General features: G+C 35.5%; 1 protein-coding gene across 1 annotated transcript in view; it reads left to right on the top strand.

The window, feature by feature from the left end:
* The window catches only part of MMRN1 (multimerin 1), an 80,894-nt gene extending 59,661 nt beyond the window's left edge, over positions 1–21,233 (top strand). The window contains exons 7-8 of the mRNA XM_082391620.1: positions 3,031–3,183; positions 4,409–21,233. Of these exons, the coding sequence (XP_082247746.1) occupies positions 3,031–3,183; positions 4,409–4,830 (575 nt within the window). The 3' untranslated portion in view covers positions 4,831–21,233. The remainder of the gene's footprint in view (positions 1–3,030; positions 3,184–4,408) is intronic.
* Positions 21,234–21,289: the final 56 nt, after the last annotated feature.

The raw sequence follows: 21,289 nt of genomic DNA on the forward strand, positions 1-21,289 counted from the left end.
GTAATTAAGAAAAGTAAAACATTATGTTATGTAAAACATATTATATATGACATGTTAGGGGTACTATAAATAAAAATAGAAGACATCAATATAAAGTGCCCTTTCATTTTATTCATCAAATACCTATTGAATAAGTGCTGAATGAGCGCCAAGAAAGGTTGAGTGGACAGAGTAGTAAATTCAACACAATCCCTCTTCTCATGGAGTTCAGACATTAAGCAAGTAATTAAAATAAAGAATGGTAAATATTGGCAAAGACAGTGCTTTGAAAATGTAAGGAGCTCTTCAATCAGTTCAAATTTAACATGAATATTTATGAAATATGGAAGTAGGATTAATAGAAAAGTGTAACCTGAGCACACGTTAGGGCACAGAAAGCAAAGACCAGAACAAATTGAGACTTATGAAACATTCCAAGACAGCGGTAAAAGAATGTTAGTCATGTTCAGAGCAGGGAAATGAATATTAAAAGATTAGTTATACTCTTTGCACAAGAAAGTAGAATGTTGAGTTGGCAGAACTTAACTAATTGTACAATCTCCAACAAAGAAAATAAATGGACTGAAAGGAGTTTAAGAGGTTATGGAAGCCCAAGGTAGAAGCTGTGGAAAGTTTGCTTGAAATAATTCTATGTCTCTAGAAAAACATGCCAGTGACATCATAGCAACAAACTCTACATGATGTTTGAGAAACTGTGATGAAGGGATAAGAGTATTAGATTAAGGATGAGGTCATCTACTCCATCTTCCACTGATTTGTTTATTCATCTTTAAAAAGACAATTTAGCACTTCTATATGCCAGGCACTGTGCTAGTCAATAGTGACACAAAGTTTAAGAAATGGAGGACCTGAGCCCTCACCTCACAAAAGCCCACACTTACTGGAAGTAAGGACAAGTGAGCAGTTACAGTAGGGTATGATCAATTCAACAGAACTTCAGAGCATCAGACAACAAATAAGAGAATTCACACAATTAATTCTATCAAAAGGGATGAGGAAAGATGTCAAAAAGAAAATGATGCTTTATTGGAGTCTGATTTTTGCTGTTAATTCAAGAAGAAATTGCCTATTGAACTTATTATAAAGGTACCTAACCATTTTTTAAGTATTATAGTAACAAAGTAAAAAAATATGAGTCAGATGATATACAAAAGTAGATTTGTAGCTGGTTGTATAATGAAATACAAATAGTTTCAACTGACAAATCAGTGCCAACCAATCTTTGGTTGTATGTTATAAGGCTCTGTACTTGACACTGATCCATTAAATATTTTTCTCAAAATGGGAATACAGTCAATATTTTATCATAACTTTAAATGGAGTATAGTTCGGTAAAATATTGCATCATTATATTGTACACCTGAAACTAATAACATAACACTGTAAGTCAACTACACTTCAAAAAAATTTTTTTAATTCTAATTATACAGGCATGCAGTTTGGTCACATTTTATATGAATTAGAATTATTAAATATGAGGTAGAATTATTTAAAATATTTATAGATCTCACTCTTGAGACAGATGTTAAAACAAATAACCCTAAATTTAAAAATCATCAGTGACCATGATTTGAAATGAGTGAATTGTAAACTGTTTACACAATTTCCACAAGGTGGAGCCATAGTGGTAACTGTGGCCAGTAATGTATTCTTCCAACCTTTTCTCTCCACATAATTATGAATTATGTTTATAACCATATTCATAATTTGAGGCTTCCTAAATAACTGAAATTATTCTATATCTAATAAGTGAACTGAAACTTGCCGTCTTCAGCAAATCAAACATATTGGGGATTTACCCCACTCTTTTACTGCTGTCTAATATTCCTTGATGAAAAGATACTATAATTCATTTAACAAGTCCCTCATCAGTGGTCATGTAGGTGTCCTACAATTTTTCACTAGTGCAAGTAATATCATAAAGAACTTTCTTGAATAATTATCTTTGTATACATATGGAAGGGTGTCTGGAATATATATTCTGGCCAGGAGAAATTTCTGGCTCCAAAGCAAATGAACCTTTTTAATTCTGTCAAATATGGTCAAATTGTCCTATTTGAAGGTTCCAACAATATAAGCTCTAATCAACATTGTATGAGAATGCCCATTTTCCTTCATATTGCATGATTATTTTGTTTTTAAATGTTGCCACCTGATAAAATATTGTTGGTGGTAATTTGTTATTCCTTAATTAGTAGTGAGGTTGAATAAGTTTTGAAAATTTTAATGAGCTTTTGTAGTTTTTGTTCAATGATTTGCCAGTTCATATTATTTGCCCACTTTTCACTATTTTTACAGGGTTACATACTTTTTCTTCTGGGTTAGTCAGAACTTTTCATTTGCTATGATTAGTCATCAGATTGTTGTAGCTGTTAAAAAAAATAGTTTCTCTTAATCTGGCACTTTGAAATTCAATAATGGGTGGTTTTCATTGCAAATGAGTTTTAATTTTTAGGTCATCAAATGTCAGGATTTTTCTTTTATGGCCTCTGGGTTTTGTTTATTTTGTTTGTGTTGAAAGAGCTTTCCAAAATTTTAAAGCTCAACAAAGATATTCCTTTTATTTGACTGTAATGCAATCATATATGTTTTTTTCACATTTAGTATTTTTGCACACATGGAATTTATATTTTTATGGATATCCAATTAGCTTAGCACCATTTACTGAATAGACTTTTTTTTTTTTCTCCAATGATTTGAAATATTACTTTTGTCATGTACTGGTTCCAAATATCCATGATTGTGTGTCCAGATAGTCTATCTGTTCTCCAGTTGACCAAAATCTTAATATTTATCACACATAAATGCAGTGAATCACAGAATTAGTCCCACTTCCAAAAAACAGGAAAGGGCTTCAGAAGAAGCAGCTCAGGTAGTTCAGAGATTCTCATGAAGTCCCATGATTACATTGGTGGGTGTCCTGGACCTGGGAATGCATTTTCCTTATTTCTAATTCTGCTGCAAACTATGATTTGAGATCAACAGGAAAATAGGTCACTTTTACCCTCTTTTATCTTGATTCTTTTTCAGTAACAGAGGAGTATTCAGACTGTAGTAGATCCCCATGCCAGAACGGGGGCACATGTATAAATGGAAGAACTAGCTTTATCTGTGCTTGCCGACATCCTTTTACTGGTCACAACTGTACTGTCAAGGTGGTGGAAGAAAATGCTTTAGCTCCAGGTAAGAAAGTACACGCATCCTTGGATTTGCTCAATGTCATAAAAACAGTTTTTGAACTGTTTACGAATGAATGTTTAGACCTGCTTAATCTGGACTCACTTGAGGATTAATTCCTTTTACTTCTCAAATTAACTGAATAACATACATGATTTTGTCAGGTAAACTCATTGATATACACTAGTTGAAATTTTCAATATTGGTATAATAGAGGCAGTTTATTGAAAACTCCCCCCCCCCCACTTATTTTTTTCCTAGTGCATCTTAAAAGAAAATACATATATATATGTATATATGTCGAACTAGTATAAACTATTTCTCCTCAAACAAGTTGTTAAAGAATACGTCTTTGATTCATATCAGATCTGATCCTTTAAATGAAGCCATAATAAGTGAATAGCAGTATGTCTTCTATGAAGGTCAAGTTCATAGTGTCATTTTGACTGGCTAAGGGCTGTTAGAACATGCTCAGATGTATTGAGTAGAACAAGATGCCTTTTTGCCCATTTACTTTCATAAGTATTGGTTGCTATAGATTTACTTCCAGAGTGTACCATTTCTGATTTTTATACAAGAAAATGTGTGCAGGGCTTAAAATATATTCTCTTTAAAATGACAGCAAAAAATATGTTGCAGATCAGCCTTTTCTTAATAGTGCGCTGCATAATAAAGAGTAAATTTTTTAGTCTGTTTTTAAATCTCAGCCTTTGTAAGTACATTTGGCATTAATTACATAGAAGATGGCTTTTGTCTACTTCTCGATAGTGCATACAATTTCATTGGGTTTCTGTTTTAGCCTCTAGAAACTGTTTGACAAGGTGCTGGAAAAATTGTTTCTGCATCATGTCAGCTTTAATTCCTGCAAGAGGCTTTAAAACATTCTGACATACCATAATAATCATAGAGTGCTTTGAATTCCTTCATCTCTGGAGAGATCAAAGCAACATGCAAATTAATCTTTGAGGCATTTCTATGAGGAAGGTATTGAGTGTTACTACCATTCTATCCTGATCTAAAGGGAGAAACGGTCTCAGAGAGGCTAAGCAATTTTGGGTAGTTCAGGCAAGAAAAGGGGCAAACACCCAAACACATATGCTCTTGTTAAGTCTGATGAATGACCTTTTTTCCTCTACTAACGCTTTTTGTAACCGAGATAAAATGATAAAGAGATAAACAGAACAAGGTCAAAACATGAAAATTAACTCTTTCCATTTTTTTCCGCTAACAGATTTTTCAAAAGGATCTTACAGATATGCACCGATGGTGGCATTTTTTGCATCTCATACATATGGAATGACTACACCTGGTCCTATCTTATTTAATAACTTGGATGTCAACTATGGAGCTTCATATACTCCAAGAACTGGAAAATTCAGAATCCCCTATCTTGGGGTGTACGTTTTTAGGTATACCATTGAGTCATTTAGTGCTCATATCTCTGGATTTTTAGTGGTTGATGGAGTAGACAAGCTTGCATTTGAGTCTGAAAGTATTAACAGTGAGATACGCTGTGATAGGGTTTTGACTGGGGATGCCTTATTAGAATTAAATTATGGGCAGGAAGTGTGGTTGCACCTTGTAAAAGGAACAATTCCAGCCAAATTTCCCCCTGCTACTACATTTAGTGGTTACTTATTATACCGTACATAAATTAGTGTGAAAGACAGACTGTCACCTTTACTGAGAAGCAGCCAGTGTTTTTATTTATCTTTGCATGCACATTTGCTCTGTTTTTGGTTTTTCCACATGAATGAAAACCAACTTCTTTTTGAAATCTGAGTAAGGCTGCAAGTTTGTTTATTTCATAAAATTATTTGAATATCTTTTGGACAACCTGTATATGGAGTTCTTGCTCCTAAGGAGATTTAGCGGCATGGAAAACAAAGTGCATTTGTTAGCATAACCATTCCTATTTTTGTCTTTTCATGTTTAGGCATTTCAGTGTAAAAGGAATATTATAAAATGACAATCACTCAATATTGCCAGTCACAGTAGTCTTTCCATTAGAACATTTAACTTTTGTTATTCCCTGTGTACATAAATATATAACATATGTTTCTTAAATTCACAAATTCAAATAAAGTACTCAAAGACCAAGAAGTGTTCTTTTAACTTTGATTTTTATTCTTTACTGTTGAGTTGACTAATTTTACATATTAAAATTTTCATTTGTAATGAGAATTTTTAAAGCTGAATTAGAAACTTAAAATATGCTTAACTATTGTTCCCTTCCTAAACTATATTCAATATCCTGTGATCAACCATAATGAAAAATTTGAAAAAAGAATATATATATGTATTACTGAATCACTTTGTTGTACTCCAGAAACTAACACAACATTGTAAATCAACTATACTTCAATAAAATTTTTAAAAAACTATTGTTCCTTTCCTATAATTAGAGAATAAAGTAGTACTTGACACATTTGAACACTTCACCCAAGTCTAAAGATACAGAAGTGGATATTTTACCTGCCTCTATCATACAATATCTACAGGGGAAAAAAATAACACTTTTCTCTAATGAGTATCCTGTGGTAACACATGCAGACCTGCCTTATTCTTATAACAGGTGCATATATGCCATGGTGATACTACAATTTATGGATTTATGGGATGCTTCCTCTGCCTTGGTTTTCTTCTAAGCAACTTATACTGATACCTTACAAAAGCTCTTATAAGGTGGGTATTATTATCATCATTTTTATGGTTGAACAGTGACTGACCAAGGAATGGACCAAGCTTCACAAGTAGGAAGGACTGAGGCAGTATTTAGAATCAGCCATTCTTCTCCAGCACCCAAATCCATCCTTTCTGTAAGTTACCTCCTAAGATGTACCATAATTGATTTAATAATCCATTATGAAGGCCATTTGGATTATCTCCAATGTTTCATTATAACAATGTTATTGTAGTGAACACCCTTAAACATATATTCCCTATATATTTAACAAGATAATTTTGAACAAGAGATTCCTATAAGTTATCATAAAAATAATAAGTAAGAAGTTTTTGGTATGGCAAACATTTTTCATGAATTAATTACTTTAATGCTTACTATAATCCTATGAATAACATACTAACCGTTTGAGATATGTATCATGTATTATTCTCTTTACACTTATGAGGAACAGAGGCACGAAGAAGGTAATTTTCCCAATAGTTCAGCAAACTGTGAGAATTTCAGGAACAAAGGATATGCATATATTTTTATTTTCTAACGTACTATCAAGGTGCTCTTGAAAGGATTTGTACCACTCCATAGGCCCAGTTTGCTCATGTTTAAAGAGTACTCATTACCCCCAACACATACTCATCAAAACTCACAATTTTTAAAAATATTGTGGGGCTTCCCTGGTGGCGCAGTGGTTGAGAGTCTGCCTGCCAATGCAGGGGACATGGGTTCGAGCCCTGGTCTGGGAAGATCCCACATGCCGCGGAGCAACTAGGCCCGTGAGCCACAACTACTGAGCCTGCGCGTCTGGAGCCTGTGCTCCACAACAAGAGAGGCCACAACAGTGAGAGGCCCACGCACTGCGATGAAGAGTGGCCCCCGCTCGCCACAACTAGAGAAAGCCCATGCACAGAAACGAAGACCCAACACAGCCAAAAAATTAATTAATTAATTTTTTTAAAAAAATCTTCCAACGCACGAAAGTCCAGGACCAGATGGCTTCACAGGTGAATTCTATCAAATATTTAGAGAAGAGCTAACACTGATCCTTCTCAAACTTTTCCAAAAAATTGCAGAGGGAGGAACACTCCCAAATTCATTCTACAAAGCCACCATCACCCTGATACCAAAACCAGAAAAAGATATCACAAAAAAAGAAAATTATAGACCAACATCACTGATTAACATAGGTGCAAAAATCCTGAACAAAATACTAGCAAACAGAATCCAACAACATATTAAAAGGACCATACACCATGATCAAGAGAGAGGCCCGCGCAACACGATGAAGAGTGGTCCCCGCTTGCCACAACTAGAGAAAGCCCTCGCACAGAAACGAAGACCCAACACAGCAATCAATCAATCAATCAATCAATAAGAATGTGAATTTCTTTAAAAAAAAAAAAAAAGGACAGAGACAGACATTTAAAAAAAAAAAATATTGCCAGTCTCAAAAGTGAAAATATTATCTCCTCGTAGCAGAAACATAAAAGTTTTTCAAATTTGCTGAAACTTGAAAGCATATGTTCGGACAAAGAGTTGTACACAAATGTTCAGTGTAACTTTATTTATTATAGCCAAAAACTAGGTTCCACCCACACATCCAGCAATAGATGAATAGTTAAGCAAACTCTGGCATACCCATACAACAGAGGACTGCCAATCAATAAAAAGGAATGAACACACTACAACACATATCACAGATAATCTGTAGAAGATTTCAAACTGCAGCCTAATGAACCTTGAACAACCTGCAGGTAAGTGTGAAGTGAGTATTGCCCATCAGAATGTCTCATGTTGAGCCAAAATAGCTGTGCCTTCATAGCTGAGCCTCACTCAGTACACTGGGGAAGAGTGTGAGCCAGACGCTGACAAGTGAACGCTGAATGATTGACAATTTCTATTCTGTGTAAATGTGTCATTTTCAAAAATATTGGGAAAGTTTTCATAATTTCTTTAGTCCCTGCCTGAAATTACATCACAATCTACAGGAGAGGCAGGTGGGAGGGGCCCTCCAGGACCTGAGGAGTGGGAGAGGAGTGGAGGACGTTTGCCCCACCCACTCGAGCCTGGGAAACCTGCTGAGCACCCAGGCTGGTCCCCCACCCTCTGAGATCAGAGGAAGGAGACCCGCCTGGGCCCCTTCTGTTCTGTTGAGCCTAAGCGCCACACCCCCCAGGGCCTTTTCCAGCCCCATGGGTGCCAAGTATAGGCCCCGCTCACTGCCAAAAACCCACCCTTGCTTAGGCCCCACCCTCCACAGCAAGGCCTTTTCCCCCCCATTTTTTTTTTCTTCTCCTCTTTTTTACTATTGTGGTTTTGTTTCACCTTCCAGTTGTTGTTTCATCTACATTTTTATTTTTATATTCTTTCTAACATATCTGTTAGTTTCCTAGTCTAATTCTATGTTTTACTTTTTTATTGTTCTCCCTTTTTTTTTTTTTTTTTTGCCACCCCATGTGGCTTGCAGGATCTTGGTTCATGAGCCAGAGGTTGGGCTGAAGCTGCTGCAGTGGGAGCTCCAAGTCCAAACCACTGGACTAACAGAGAACCTCAGACCCCAGGGAATATTCATCGGAGTGAGGTCTCCTGGAGGTCCTCATCTCGACACCAAGACCCAGGTCTACCCAACAGCCTCGAAACTCCACTGTTGGAGTCCTCAGGCCAAACAATCAGTAGGACAGGAACACAATCTCACTTATCCAAAAACAAACAAAAAAAAGGGACAGCAAAAAAATATGTCACAGATGAAGGAGCAAGGTCAAAACCTACAAGACCAAATAAATGAAGGGGAAATAAGCAATCTACTTGAAAAAGAATTCAGAGTAATGATAGTAAAGATGATCCAGAATTTCGGAAAAAGAATGGAGGCACAGATTGAGAAAATATAAGAAATGTTTAACAAAGATCTAGACGAACTAAAAAACAAACAAACAGAGATGAACAACACAACAGCTGAAATGAAAAATACACTAAAAGGAATCAATAACAGAATATCTGAGGCAGAAGAACAAATAAGTGAGCTGGAAGACAAAATGGTGGAAATAACTGACAAGGAGCAGAATAAAGAAAAAAAAATGAGAAGAATCGAAGACAATCTCAGAGACTTCTGGGACAACACTAAATGCACTAACATTCGAATTATAGGGGTCCCAGAAGAGGAAGAGAAAAAGAAAGGGCCTGAGAAAGTATTTGAAGAGATTATAGTGGAAAACTTCCCTAACATGGGAAAGGAAATAGTCACCCAAGTTCAGGAAGCACAGAGAGTCCCATACAGGATAAACCCTAGGAGAAACATACCAAGACACATATTAATCAAACTAACAAAAATTAAATTCAAAGAAAAATTATTAAAAGCAGCAAGGGAAAAACAAAAAATAACATACAAATGGATCCCCATAAGGTTATCAGCTGATTTTTCAGTGGAAACTCGGCAGGCCAGAAGGGAGTGGCAGGATATACTTAAAGTCATGAAAGAGAAAAACCTACAACCAAGATCACTCTACCCAGCAAGGATCTCATACAGATTCAACGGAGAAATCAAAAGCTTTTCAGACAAGCAAAAAAACAGCTTTATAACAAATGCTAAAGAAACTTCTCTAGGTGGGAACACAAGAGAAGAAAAAATCCCACAAAAACAAACCCAAAACAATTAAGAAAATGGTAATAGGAACATACATATCGATAATAACGTTGAATGTAAATGGATTAAATGCCCCAAACAAAAGATACGGACTGGCTGAATGGATACAGAAACAAGACCCATATATATGCTGTCTACAAGAGACCCACTTCAGACCTAGGGACGCATAGAGACTGAAGGTGAAGGGATTGTAAAATATATGCCATGCAAATGGAAATCAAAAGAAAGCTGGAGTAGCACTACTCATATCAGATAAAATAGACTTTAAAATAAAGACTGTTACAAGAGATAAAGAAGGACACTACATAATGATCATGGGGTCAATCCATGAAAAAGATATAACAATTATAAATGTTTATGCACCCAACGTAGGAGCACCTCAATACATAAGGCAAATGCTAACAACTATGAAAGTGGAAATTGACAGTAACACAATAATAGTAGGCGACGTTAACACCCCACTTACACCAATGGACAGATCATCCAAACAGAAAATAAATAAGGAAACACAAGCTTTAAATGACACCACAGACAAGCTAGATTTAACTGATATTTATAGAACATTCCACCTGAAAGTGGCAGAATACACTTTCTTCTCAAGTGCACATGGAACATTCTCCGGGATAGATCACATCTTGGGTCACAAATCAAGCCTCGGAAAATTTAAGAAAATTGAAATAGTATCAAGCATCTTTTCTGACCACAATGCTATGAGATTGGAAATCAATTACAGGGAAAAAAAACTGTAAAAAACACAAATACATGGAGGCTAAACAGTGCACTACTACATAACCAAGAGATCACTGAAGAAATCAAAGAAGAAATTAAAAAATACATAGAAAGAAATGACAATGAAAACACGAAGACCCAAAACCTATGGGACGCAGCAAAAGCAGTTCTAAGAGGGAAGTTTATAGCAATTCAATCTCACCTCAAGAAACAAGAAAAATCTCAAATAAACAATCTAACCCTACACCTAAAGCAACTACGAAGAACAGAGAAAACCCAAAGTCAGTAGAAGGAAAGAAATCATAAAGATCAGAGCAGAAATAAATGAAATAGAAATGAAGGAAACAATAGCAAAGATCAATAAAACTAAAATCTGGTTCTCTGAGAAGATAAACAAAACTGATAAACCCTTAGACAGACTCATCGAGAAAATAAGGGAGAGGACGCAAATCAATAAAATGAGAAATGAAAAAGGAGAAATCACAACTGACACTGCAGAAATACAAAGGATTATAAGAGGCTACTACAAACAACTATATGCCAATAAAACGGACAGCCATGAAGAAATGGACAAATTCTTGGAAAGGTACAATTTTCCAAGACTGAACCAGAAAGAATTAGAAAATATAAACAGACCTAGCACAAGTAATGAAATTGAAACTGTAATTAAAGATCTTCCAACACACAAAAGTCCAGGACCAGATGGCTTCACAGGTGAATTCTATCAAATATTTAGAGAAGAGCTAACACTGATCTTTCTCAAACTTCCAAAAAATTGCAGAGGGAGGAACACTCCCAAATTCATTCTACAAAGCCACCATAACCCTGATACCAAAACCAGACAAAGATATCACAAAAAAAGAAAATTATAGACCAATATCACTGATTAACATAGATGCAAAAATCCTGAACAAAATACTAGCAAACAGAATGCAACAACATACTAAAAGGATCATACACCATGATCAAGTGAGATTTATCCTAGGGATGCAAGGATTCTTCAATATAAGCAAATCAATCAATGTGATACACCATATTAACAAATTAAGGAATAAAAACCATATGATCATCTCAATAGATACAGAAAAAGCTTTTGACAAAATTCAACACCCATTTATGATAAAAACTCTCCAGGAATTGTGCATAGAGGGAACCTACTTCAACATAATAAAGGCCATGTAAGACAAACATCATACTCAGTGGTGAAAAACTGAAAGCATTTCCATTAACATCGGGAACAAGACAACAATGTCCACTCTCGCCACTCTTATTCAACATAGTTTTTGAAGTCCTAGCCACGGCAATCAGAGAAGAAAAAGAAAGGAATACAAATTGGAAAGGAAGAAGTAAAACTGTCACTGTTTGCAGATGACATGATACTATACATAGAAAATCCTAAAGATGCCACCAGAAAACTACTAGAACTAATCAATGAATTTGGTAAAGTAGCAGGATACAAAATTAATGCACAGAAATCTCTTGCATTCCTATACACTAATGATGAAAAATCTGAAAGAGAAATTAAGGAAACACTCCCACTTACCACTGAAACAAAAAGAATAAAATACCTAGGAATAAACCTACTTAAGGAGACAAAAGACCTGTATGCAGAAAACTATAAGACACTGATGAAAGAAATTAAAGACTATACAAGCAGATGGAGAGATATACCATGTTCTTGGATTGGAAGAATCAACATTGTGAAAATGACTCTACTACCCAAAGCAATCTACAGATTCAATGCAATCCCTATCAAACTACTACTGGCATTTTTCACAGAACTAGAACAAAAAATTTCACAATTTGTATGGAAACACAAAAGACCCTGAATAGGCAAAGCAATCTTGAGAAAGAAAAACGGAGCTGGAGGAATCAGGCTCCCTGACTTCAGACTATAATACAAAGCTACAGTAATCAAGACAGTATGGTACTGCCACAAAAACAGAAATATAGATCAATGGAACGGGATAGAAAGCCCAGAGATAAACCCACGCACATATGGTCACCTTATCTTTGATAAAGGAGGCAAGAATATACAGTGGAGAAAAGACACCCTCTTCAATAAGTGGTGCTGGGAAAACTGGACAGCTACATGTACAAGAGTGAAATTAGAACACTCCCTAACACCATACACAAAAATAAACTCAAAATGGATTAAAGACCTAAATGTAAGGCCAGACACTATAAAACTCTTAGAGGAAAACATAAGTAGAACACTCTATGACATAAATCACAGCAAGATCTTTTTTGACCCACCTCCTAGAGAAATGGAAATAAAAACAAAAATAAACAAATGGGGCCTAATGAAACTTAATAGCTTTTGCACAACAAAGGAAACCATAAACAAGACGAAAAGACGACCTTAGAATGGGAGAAAATATTTGCAAACGAAGCAACTGAGAAAGGATTAACCTCCAAAATACACAAGCAGCTCATGCAGTTCAATATCAAAAAAACAAATAACCCAATCCAAAAATGGGCAGAAGACCTAAATAGACATTTCTCCAAAGAAGATATACAGATTGCCAACAAACACATGAAAGGATGCTCAACCTCACTAATCATTAGAGAAATGCAAATTAAAACCACAATGAGGTATCACCTCACACCGTTCAGAATGGCCAACATCAAAAAATCTACAAACAATAAATGGTGGAGAGGATGTGGAGAAAAGGGAACCCTCTTGCACAGTTGGTGGGAATATAAATTGATACAGCCACTATGGAGAACAGTATGGAGGTTCCTTAAAAAACTAAAAATAGAATTACCATATGACCCAGCAATCCCACTACTGGGCCTATACCCTGAGAAAACCATAATTCAAAAAGAGACATGTACCACAATGTTTACTGCAGCACTATTTACAATAGCCAGCACATGGAAGCAGCCTAAGTGTCCATCGACAGATGAATGGACAAAGAAGATGTGGCACATAAATACAATGGAATATGATGCAGCCATAAAAAGAGATGAAATTGAGTTATTTGTAGTGAGGTGGATGAGTCTGTCATACAGAGTGAAGTAAGTCAGAAAGAGAAAAACAAATACCATATGCTAACGCATATACATGGAATCTGAAAACAAAAAAAAAAATGGTACTGATGAACCTAGTGGCAGGGCAGGAATAAAGACCTAGACATAGAGAATGGACTTGAGGACACGGTTGGGGAGGGGGAAGCTGGGGCGAAGTGAGAGTAGCATTAACATATATACAATACCAAATGTGAAACAGTTAGCTAGTGGGAAGGAGCAGTAGAGCACAGGGAGATCAGCTTGGTGCTTTGTGACCACCTAGAGGGGTGTGATAGGGAGGGTGGGAGGGAGGCCCAAGAGGGTGGGGATATGGGGATATATGTATGCATATGGCTGATTCACTTTGTTGTACAACAGAAACTAACACAGTATTGTTAGCAGTTATACTCCAATAAAGATCTATTACAAATAAAAAATAAAAATAATTTTTTTTTTATTTCTTCAAGTACTCCTAGATTAAACAGAATTTTTTTCTTCCAAATATACTTCAACAGATACCAGTAATTTCAATGTCCTGCCTTTTCTGTAATATTAGCAAGAACAGAAGGAAGTAAATCATTTGACAATATTTGTCATTGCCATGCACAATTTAATTTTTGATTTCGTAATTAGATAATTTAGAACATTTAGCACTAAATGATGCTTCGGTGTTTGGAGTTTTAATTACTAATATTATCCTTTATTTTTATACATATTTGTATAAAAACACAGTTAAATGACAAATTGCCACCAATAGCCAAAAATCATTTTAGCCTCTTCTAAGTTGCTGTGACCTTGTCTCGGTATCTTTTAAAAAGTCACCCAATAAAATGTAGGACAGCTGAACAATATATTTCTAATCATCATGATCAAACTTTCCATGTATAAAAAATATAACACTGGGATTTTCTTGATTTTTCCTATGGAGACATCAGACTTTAATGGATATTATTTTCTAGATTGAATTCCAGAGCTCTTCTCTCTCACCAGACCTTCTTGCCCAGCAAACTCTCAAAGCATACTAAGACTCTAATTACTGATGACAATTTCATACCCATTCATTCATCAATTATTTAATAAACACCTACTTCGTGACAGGCAGGATAAATCATATATTAACTAATGTAAAAATAAGTATCAAGTAAATCAGTACAGATAGATACTGCATTTTAAAGACATTACTCAGAGTCATGCTGGGATTCACTCCACCAAATCGTGAGTAGTTCCCTAAGGATAGGAAATGTATCTTTAATAACCAACCCCTCTTGTTTCTGCACCTCTGACTGAACTTCCATTACTTGCTTTTGGATCACTCTAAGAATTAAGAAACTTCATATTCGAAGCCGAGCGTGCCTACATTGCTCTTTCTTACTGTCTCTTACCAAATTTCTCATTTTGGTAGAATGGGCTAATATCATTTGGGCATTAAGATGCTAAAAATAAGCCATATTGATTTTCAGTTGACTGGTTTAATGCTCTTAAAGGGGATTTTTTGACATTGTTCATCTGTTTCAAAATATAAATTTACTGAATTGAATGAATTTCTAATTTGTAGAAGTTCAGTTATATAGAAACATTTTATATATAATACATATATTTATATTACATCTACATTCAGTTATGTTATATATACATATAACAAGGTTTTCACTTACCTAATATATATCTAATATAAATATTTTTCTATCTAATATATATAAATTATGTATATTATACATATAAAACTTAAGATGTTTATCATGTACTTTTTATCCAGGTCTAAAGAAAATGGGTATACAACTTGGTACTTTAAAAAAAAAAATTGCTATGGTTTATTACTGTCAACTTTTTCACATTAGAAACTAGCTGAGTAATAATCTTTGTCTTCAAAAGCAATTTTTGATGCAATAAAATTCTCCTTATTCAAAATAGTTTGCCTATCCTCTATCCTTGCAAGCATGTGTGGGATGCATTAGAGCAGAAATGATAGCCCACCCTTCCTAGATTGTACATTGAGTTAGGTTGATCTTCCCTGAAAGAGGCAGAGATGTTTGCTGCCCCAGTGGTTTCAAACCCAGGGTTTCATCAATGAGCAGAGGAGTGTTATAAAGCACCTTCCCTTGGGAGCTTTTATCACAGCTCAGTGAGAACCTTCAATGAGCTATACTGCGTTTGTGCTTGGAGAAAAACAACAACAAAGTAGTGTTCATTTCTCTGGGCTCACAACCTGATTAAACAATCCCAAACTCTGGGAAAAGTTCAAATTTAGGATTTTTTTAGTACTTTTATTCGTGGGTTTCTTCATGAAATATCAAAGCCCAGACTTTGGTCAAAACATTTCCCAGGTACCAAGTGTCGGATGTAGTAATATTTAGTATTATGTAGTAATATTTAGAATATTTTAAAATGTTATTCCCATATTTTATAAAATATTAGTCCATAGCAGATCCTGATTGTAACATGATTTTCTGTTGGATTCAAATAAATACTTATATCAAGCCCATTGAAGACTACAGTTAAAATGCTATAAGACTGCAACCTAGGAGTTAGTGGGTTTTTTTCAATGTATTTAAATCTACATCCAAATATTTGGATTCAAACACTGAATTCCCTATATCTTTTAGATTCAAACAAATACTATATCAAGTCCACTCAGGTTAAGAATGAAAATACTACATGACACAACCCGAGGGGTGAGTGTTCTTATAAATACTACTCTACTTTGCTTACTTTAGTCATTAGTGAAGAAATTGACTAGATTCTTCTTACCAGGAAACAGACAATTACAGATAGTTTCTAAAATTACAGATAGTTTCTAAAATTTTTTTGGTAACTTACTTCCCTCCATTGATCTTTGCTGTCACCATCATCACCACCAAAGCATTTAATTGCACATAATGTGTATAAAGAGGACTGCATATCTATTTCTTCATCTATATGAAATTTGTGACTTAAGGATGACAATAATTTGCCAGAAAACATGTGTAGAAAAAAATCCACTTATTTGTACCACCTAGCCATTTCCAAAAATCATTTGAGGTGGCTAGATGAATAATATGATAGGAAAAATATTAAACTTTAACAAAGATAGTTGCTACTTACACATCCAATATATGTCAAGAACATGTGCTTTTCTTATCCTAATTTCTTAGATATACTCACATGTACTACTTTTCAAGATTTGTCACAGAGTAATCTTGTGCTTAACACAGAATACTCTACAGAGATGCTTCCCGCAATCTGAAACCCTCTTTCAATCCCCTACTGCACCTGATTCCCTATCCCACCATCGTAGAATTGCTGTTTAACGAACATGTTTAGATCTCTTTAATCCTGCTGAGGAGGCAGTTAAATAGCGTGGAAATTATTCTGTAGATGAAATTTAAAAGACTCTCCAGAGATTACATGTCTTTTTAATGCTACTTTCATTGCCCTTTCTGAAGCCTGTCATTAAGTTTTTGAATCATGATTCTATTTCATAAACACTAATTCTTGTTCCTTTAAATGGTTGGCAAACTGACAGGTCATCCATGGGTTTTAGCCTTTCACAGAGCTCCATATTAACAGCAAACTGTGAACTCTACCCCACTCAATGAATGGAAGCAATAAACAAAGACGATCACTGAATGTCTGTATAATTTTGGCTTCTCTCATCCCATGTGGTATACTCAAAGTAGAGCATATTTGAGAAAGCAACCACACATCATCATTACCAACAGCAACCACAAACATGCCCTAAAGGCATTTTTGGGTATCACAAAGGAACCTATCTTTTTATATTTCAGAAATACATTGTAAATATTACTGGAGCAGTATCAGTACCTGAAAACTGATTCTGTAGCGTATTCTGAAAAATGGGCAGACTAAGATGCCTATAAGGCATCTTACAATAGAATTCCGTGAGGTCGGGTACCATTTGCCCATCAATAAAGTTCTTGGCACTGCAGCTAGTGGAAGATCACTGAGATCAGTAAGTACACAGAATATATTGTAAACTGAAAAGAATTAAATGTCTTAAATTTATTAATTAAATTTTACTAACAGAAAATTTTCTAGTAAAATTCATTTTACTTACTTTAATGGAACAAAAATAATTTGAATATTCAAATTTGTGATCACCAACCCCAAAACTAGTCCCGATTTTTTTTTTTTTTTTTTGATGTAGAGATTTAAAATGTGACATCTATATTTGGCGAATGTTGTTACCTTTGTTAGACAGAGGTTTTAGCCCTGTGATGAAGGCATCGAATTTTCTTAAATTTTCTGAAAATTTTCTCGTTCTGGGCTGTAACAAACAGCTACTTATTTGCCCTAGATACATCCTTAATACACTGATGCAGTTTTGCCAGCAAGTTATGTCTTCTTCACACCAATGGAAAAATTATCTTGGCAAGTGACCTTGTGAGGAAACTATTTGCAAGAAGGCAAAAGAGCTACCACCTCAGGGAGAACGACTACTTTCACTAGTAAGTAATTATGCAGAATTTGAATTGCCATTCCCTTTTTGAAGTACACATCACACCAAGTTACTAACCTCCCTTGTATCACTACAGTTTAAAAGTCATAACATCATTTTTTTCCCTACAACTGTAAAATCAAAAGCAACACAGACTACAAAGAGAAAGCTCCTAAATATTTTCTTTCCCTCTTGCTTCTGGCAGCTACCTGATGGAAAATGTATGGAGACAAGAGAAAGGAGAAAGATCAAAACAGAAATAAGGAGGAGGAAAAGGAAGATGATAGAAGGAGGATGCCCATGAGAGGAGGAGTGGTAAGAGGGAGAAGGAAAAACTAGAGCCCAATTGGTTACTGTCGAGAGACAGAGTATATGGTCAGACACAGGGTGAGACAGCATGGAGGAGTGAAAACCACCTGAGATGTAAGGTGCTGGCACCATTTCATCAACTTACCTCTAAGCCCAGACGACATCGTTACCCAGCAAGGACTTGCTGCCTCTCACACACAGAAGCAAATACTTCGGCACTGGCTTCTGAGAAAATAAAGAGCCTTATTCTGAGGTCCACCAGCAAGGAGACAGGAAACAGGGCTCAAATCCGTCTTCCTGCTCTAGGCTTCAGGGTGAAATTCAAGGGGTTTGGGGAATTTCAAACTTGGAAGCTGACTGGCTAGTCTCAAAGCGGTCCATATAAACCATTCGTGCTGCTGGAAGCCAGACATTACTTACTGAAGGAATTTTTGATTGCTAAAGGGCTCTGGTGGCAACACTTCTGTTCTTTGGGTTCCATAGATGGAAGATCCTTGACTCTGGGGTTATCCAGGAGACATGGATTCTCACCTTGCACATGCCCAGTGCTGTTTATGTAAAATAACTCAAGGTTTGATTAATCAACAGCCTATTCAAGGAGGCAAAACCAGTTTAAGCTGATCAGTGCTTTACCAGCTGTTTCAGTTTGATTAATCAACAACCTATTTAAGAAGACAAACTGGTTTAAGCCGGTCAATGTTTTACGCAGTGTTTCAAAGTGTTTTCTCTAGCAGAGAAAGTGTACAAGCTCTATCGTTACTGTCTCTCCTCACTCCAGACGCCTTTTTGAAAACCTGTAACTTTGTCTTGAAAAAACTTTGACATTGTCCTTTGGGCTTTGTGGAATACTATTCTCTGAGTAATGTAACACCAGCTTCACAAATTAGGAAGCAAATGGGAAAGTATTACTCCCTCATTCCAAAAATTCTTTATGATTGGTTTCTCATATTTTCCCTCTTGGTTCTTGAAACTTGGTAATGTGTCTAAGAAGAGAAAAAGTTAGCATTCCCACAAATTTTCTTTTAGTGGCATTTTAAGATTATTTCCTGGTATAACATGATTATTAGTGTGTTTATTCAGCATACTCTTTGAAGTCCTATGAGGCAGGTCTGCACATTAAAACAAACGGCATGAATGGGTAACGTGGGCACATTTTCAACAAATGAAGCTTATGCTCCAGTAATGCTAAGAATTGCCAGGCATCTAAACTGGCATTGCTGCTGAATAAATGTAGGAAGTTAGCAAATATAAACTTTCTATATGTTTTCTGAGATCTAAAAGCGAAGAAAATGCTATCGAATTTTAAAAAATTTAGAGTTAGTGGCTTTAAAATGAATCTGCATTTAATTCAGATTGCTTTTAATAGAAAGTATAATATGTTCTGTATAAATATTGATCATAAAATGTCATAATATGCATGTCTCTCTCCCCCAGATTTCTCTCTTTTTTCTTAAAAGATAAAACAAATTTCCACCTAAAGTAACATTTCATTGATTTCAGCCTGCATGTCTTTTGGAAAAGGAAAGAATTTGATAATCAAATGTGTTATATAAATAATTAACTGTAGGGGTGGAGTTTGGGAGAGGAAGTTCTTTATAAAATCTCAGAACAGATATCAGAGGCACATAATTCTGATTTTCCCCTCCTGAAATATAACATCATCCGGGATTAAAATGACAATTTTTTCAGAATAAATGGAAAGACATTCTGGAAGGTATATTATTTTATTTTCCAACCCTTTTGTTGGAAAAGGCAACGAAATAGGGGCAATTCTATTCCTTTTTCTTGCCCACTTTAAATCTTACTTTGACCTCTAGATTCACCCTTCCTGTGTTTCTCGGCAACTCCCCCCATTTCCTCAGGAGCCTCTCAAACTGCTGTCATTTACCCAGCAACCAAGACGGTTCCAGGTGCAGACGAATGGCCTCTGCAAGACCTGAGAACCAGCCAAGACCTAATTGCCTCTCTCCAGGTCCCATTGGCAGGAGCTTTCATTCATTTCTCCCCCTACAACCACTCCTTTTCTAGGAAAGCAAGCCTCGAGGCAGGATATCACCTTCTCATTACCCAACAGCTTGGCGAGCTGCAGGAACCTCTGAGCGTTAGTCTGAGAATGTCTGGCCTTGCGAGTGAAAGGAAGAGCTTTGGTCTTGAACTTTCACGATTCTGCTTCTCCTTTTGCAGGTCCCTTCTATTTCCCATTCCTTTTGCCTTTGCCCTCCGCCTCTTCCTCCTCCTCTTCTTTTGGTTTTCTAACTGCCTGTGTTTTCTCTATTTACCCCTGTTGGCCTCTTCTTTCAGTTTCATGATCTCTTTGGCTCTCTCCTTTGTCCTGCTTTTTCCTCCCCACTCTCCATTTCTTACACACATTTCCATAAACCATTATTTAAAGAATGTACAGATTATAAAGTCCTGCTGTCCCTTTTTTCCCTATTTTATTTTTTGCCCCATATTTTCTAAGGTCCAAGAATAATTCAAAACAAAACACTCTCTAGGAAATTCTATATTTTCAATGAAATTTATTTTCATTGTGTAATAAACCTGAGGGAAGCCTAATTGTATTTTCTTTCTTGCAAGTATTACTACTAATGTGCTGTTCAATAGGATTCTGTAACTGTCTAAATTAATTAAACTGCCATCTGGGTAGTATATTTCAAAGAAATAATTTAACATTGTTATTTACAAATTGTATCCAGTTTAAGCATAGATTTTACTTATTTAGGTGAAATATTTATCTTATTCAGAGAAATACTTATTTAGGTGAACTATTTGTCATGTGCAAAAAAAATATGGAATGAATGACCCAAAAAAAAAAAAAAAAAGGACTGTATAGGGCCACCTTTATAATCAAGTAATATGAAAATAATACACAACTAAATAACATGATTTGTAATAGGAGATGAGGCAATCCTTGGGGTAAATTAGCCACTAAACAAAAAATGTCCCAGTCAAAAGAATTTCTTCCTAAGTATCAGAAGCCTTTTGAATGTACAGAGCTCACATTACTGAAAATCAGTACAGTTCAATCGATGAAGATTAAGCATGATGAATGCTTGATTGTCTCAGATGAAATCACATGTGCTGACAGAACATCTGTTACAGCCTTCCTGTTATTTTATTGCAAATTTACAACCTATTGCAACTAAAATAACATGATTAAAATTATAGACATTTTGAATAAAGGCTAATTTATAGACCTCTCTAAATAATCAAACTTATTGCTCAAATGACCAAAATTTTAAAAAAGAAAAGATTTCTGAAACCCTATACGTGTTGCTTTTCATTACAAACACTGGTATTTGGTATC

This window comes from Balaenoptera borealis (genome assembly GCF_965194805.1).
Source record: "Balaenoptera borealis genome assembly, chromosome: 4".
Taxonomy (NCBI): Eukaryota; Metazoa; Chordata; class Mammalia; order Artiodactyla; family Balaenopteridae; genus Balaenoptera; species Balaenoptera borealis.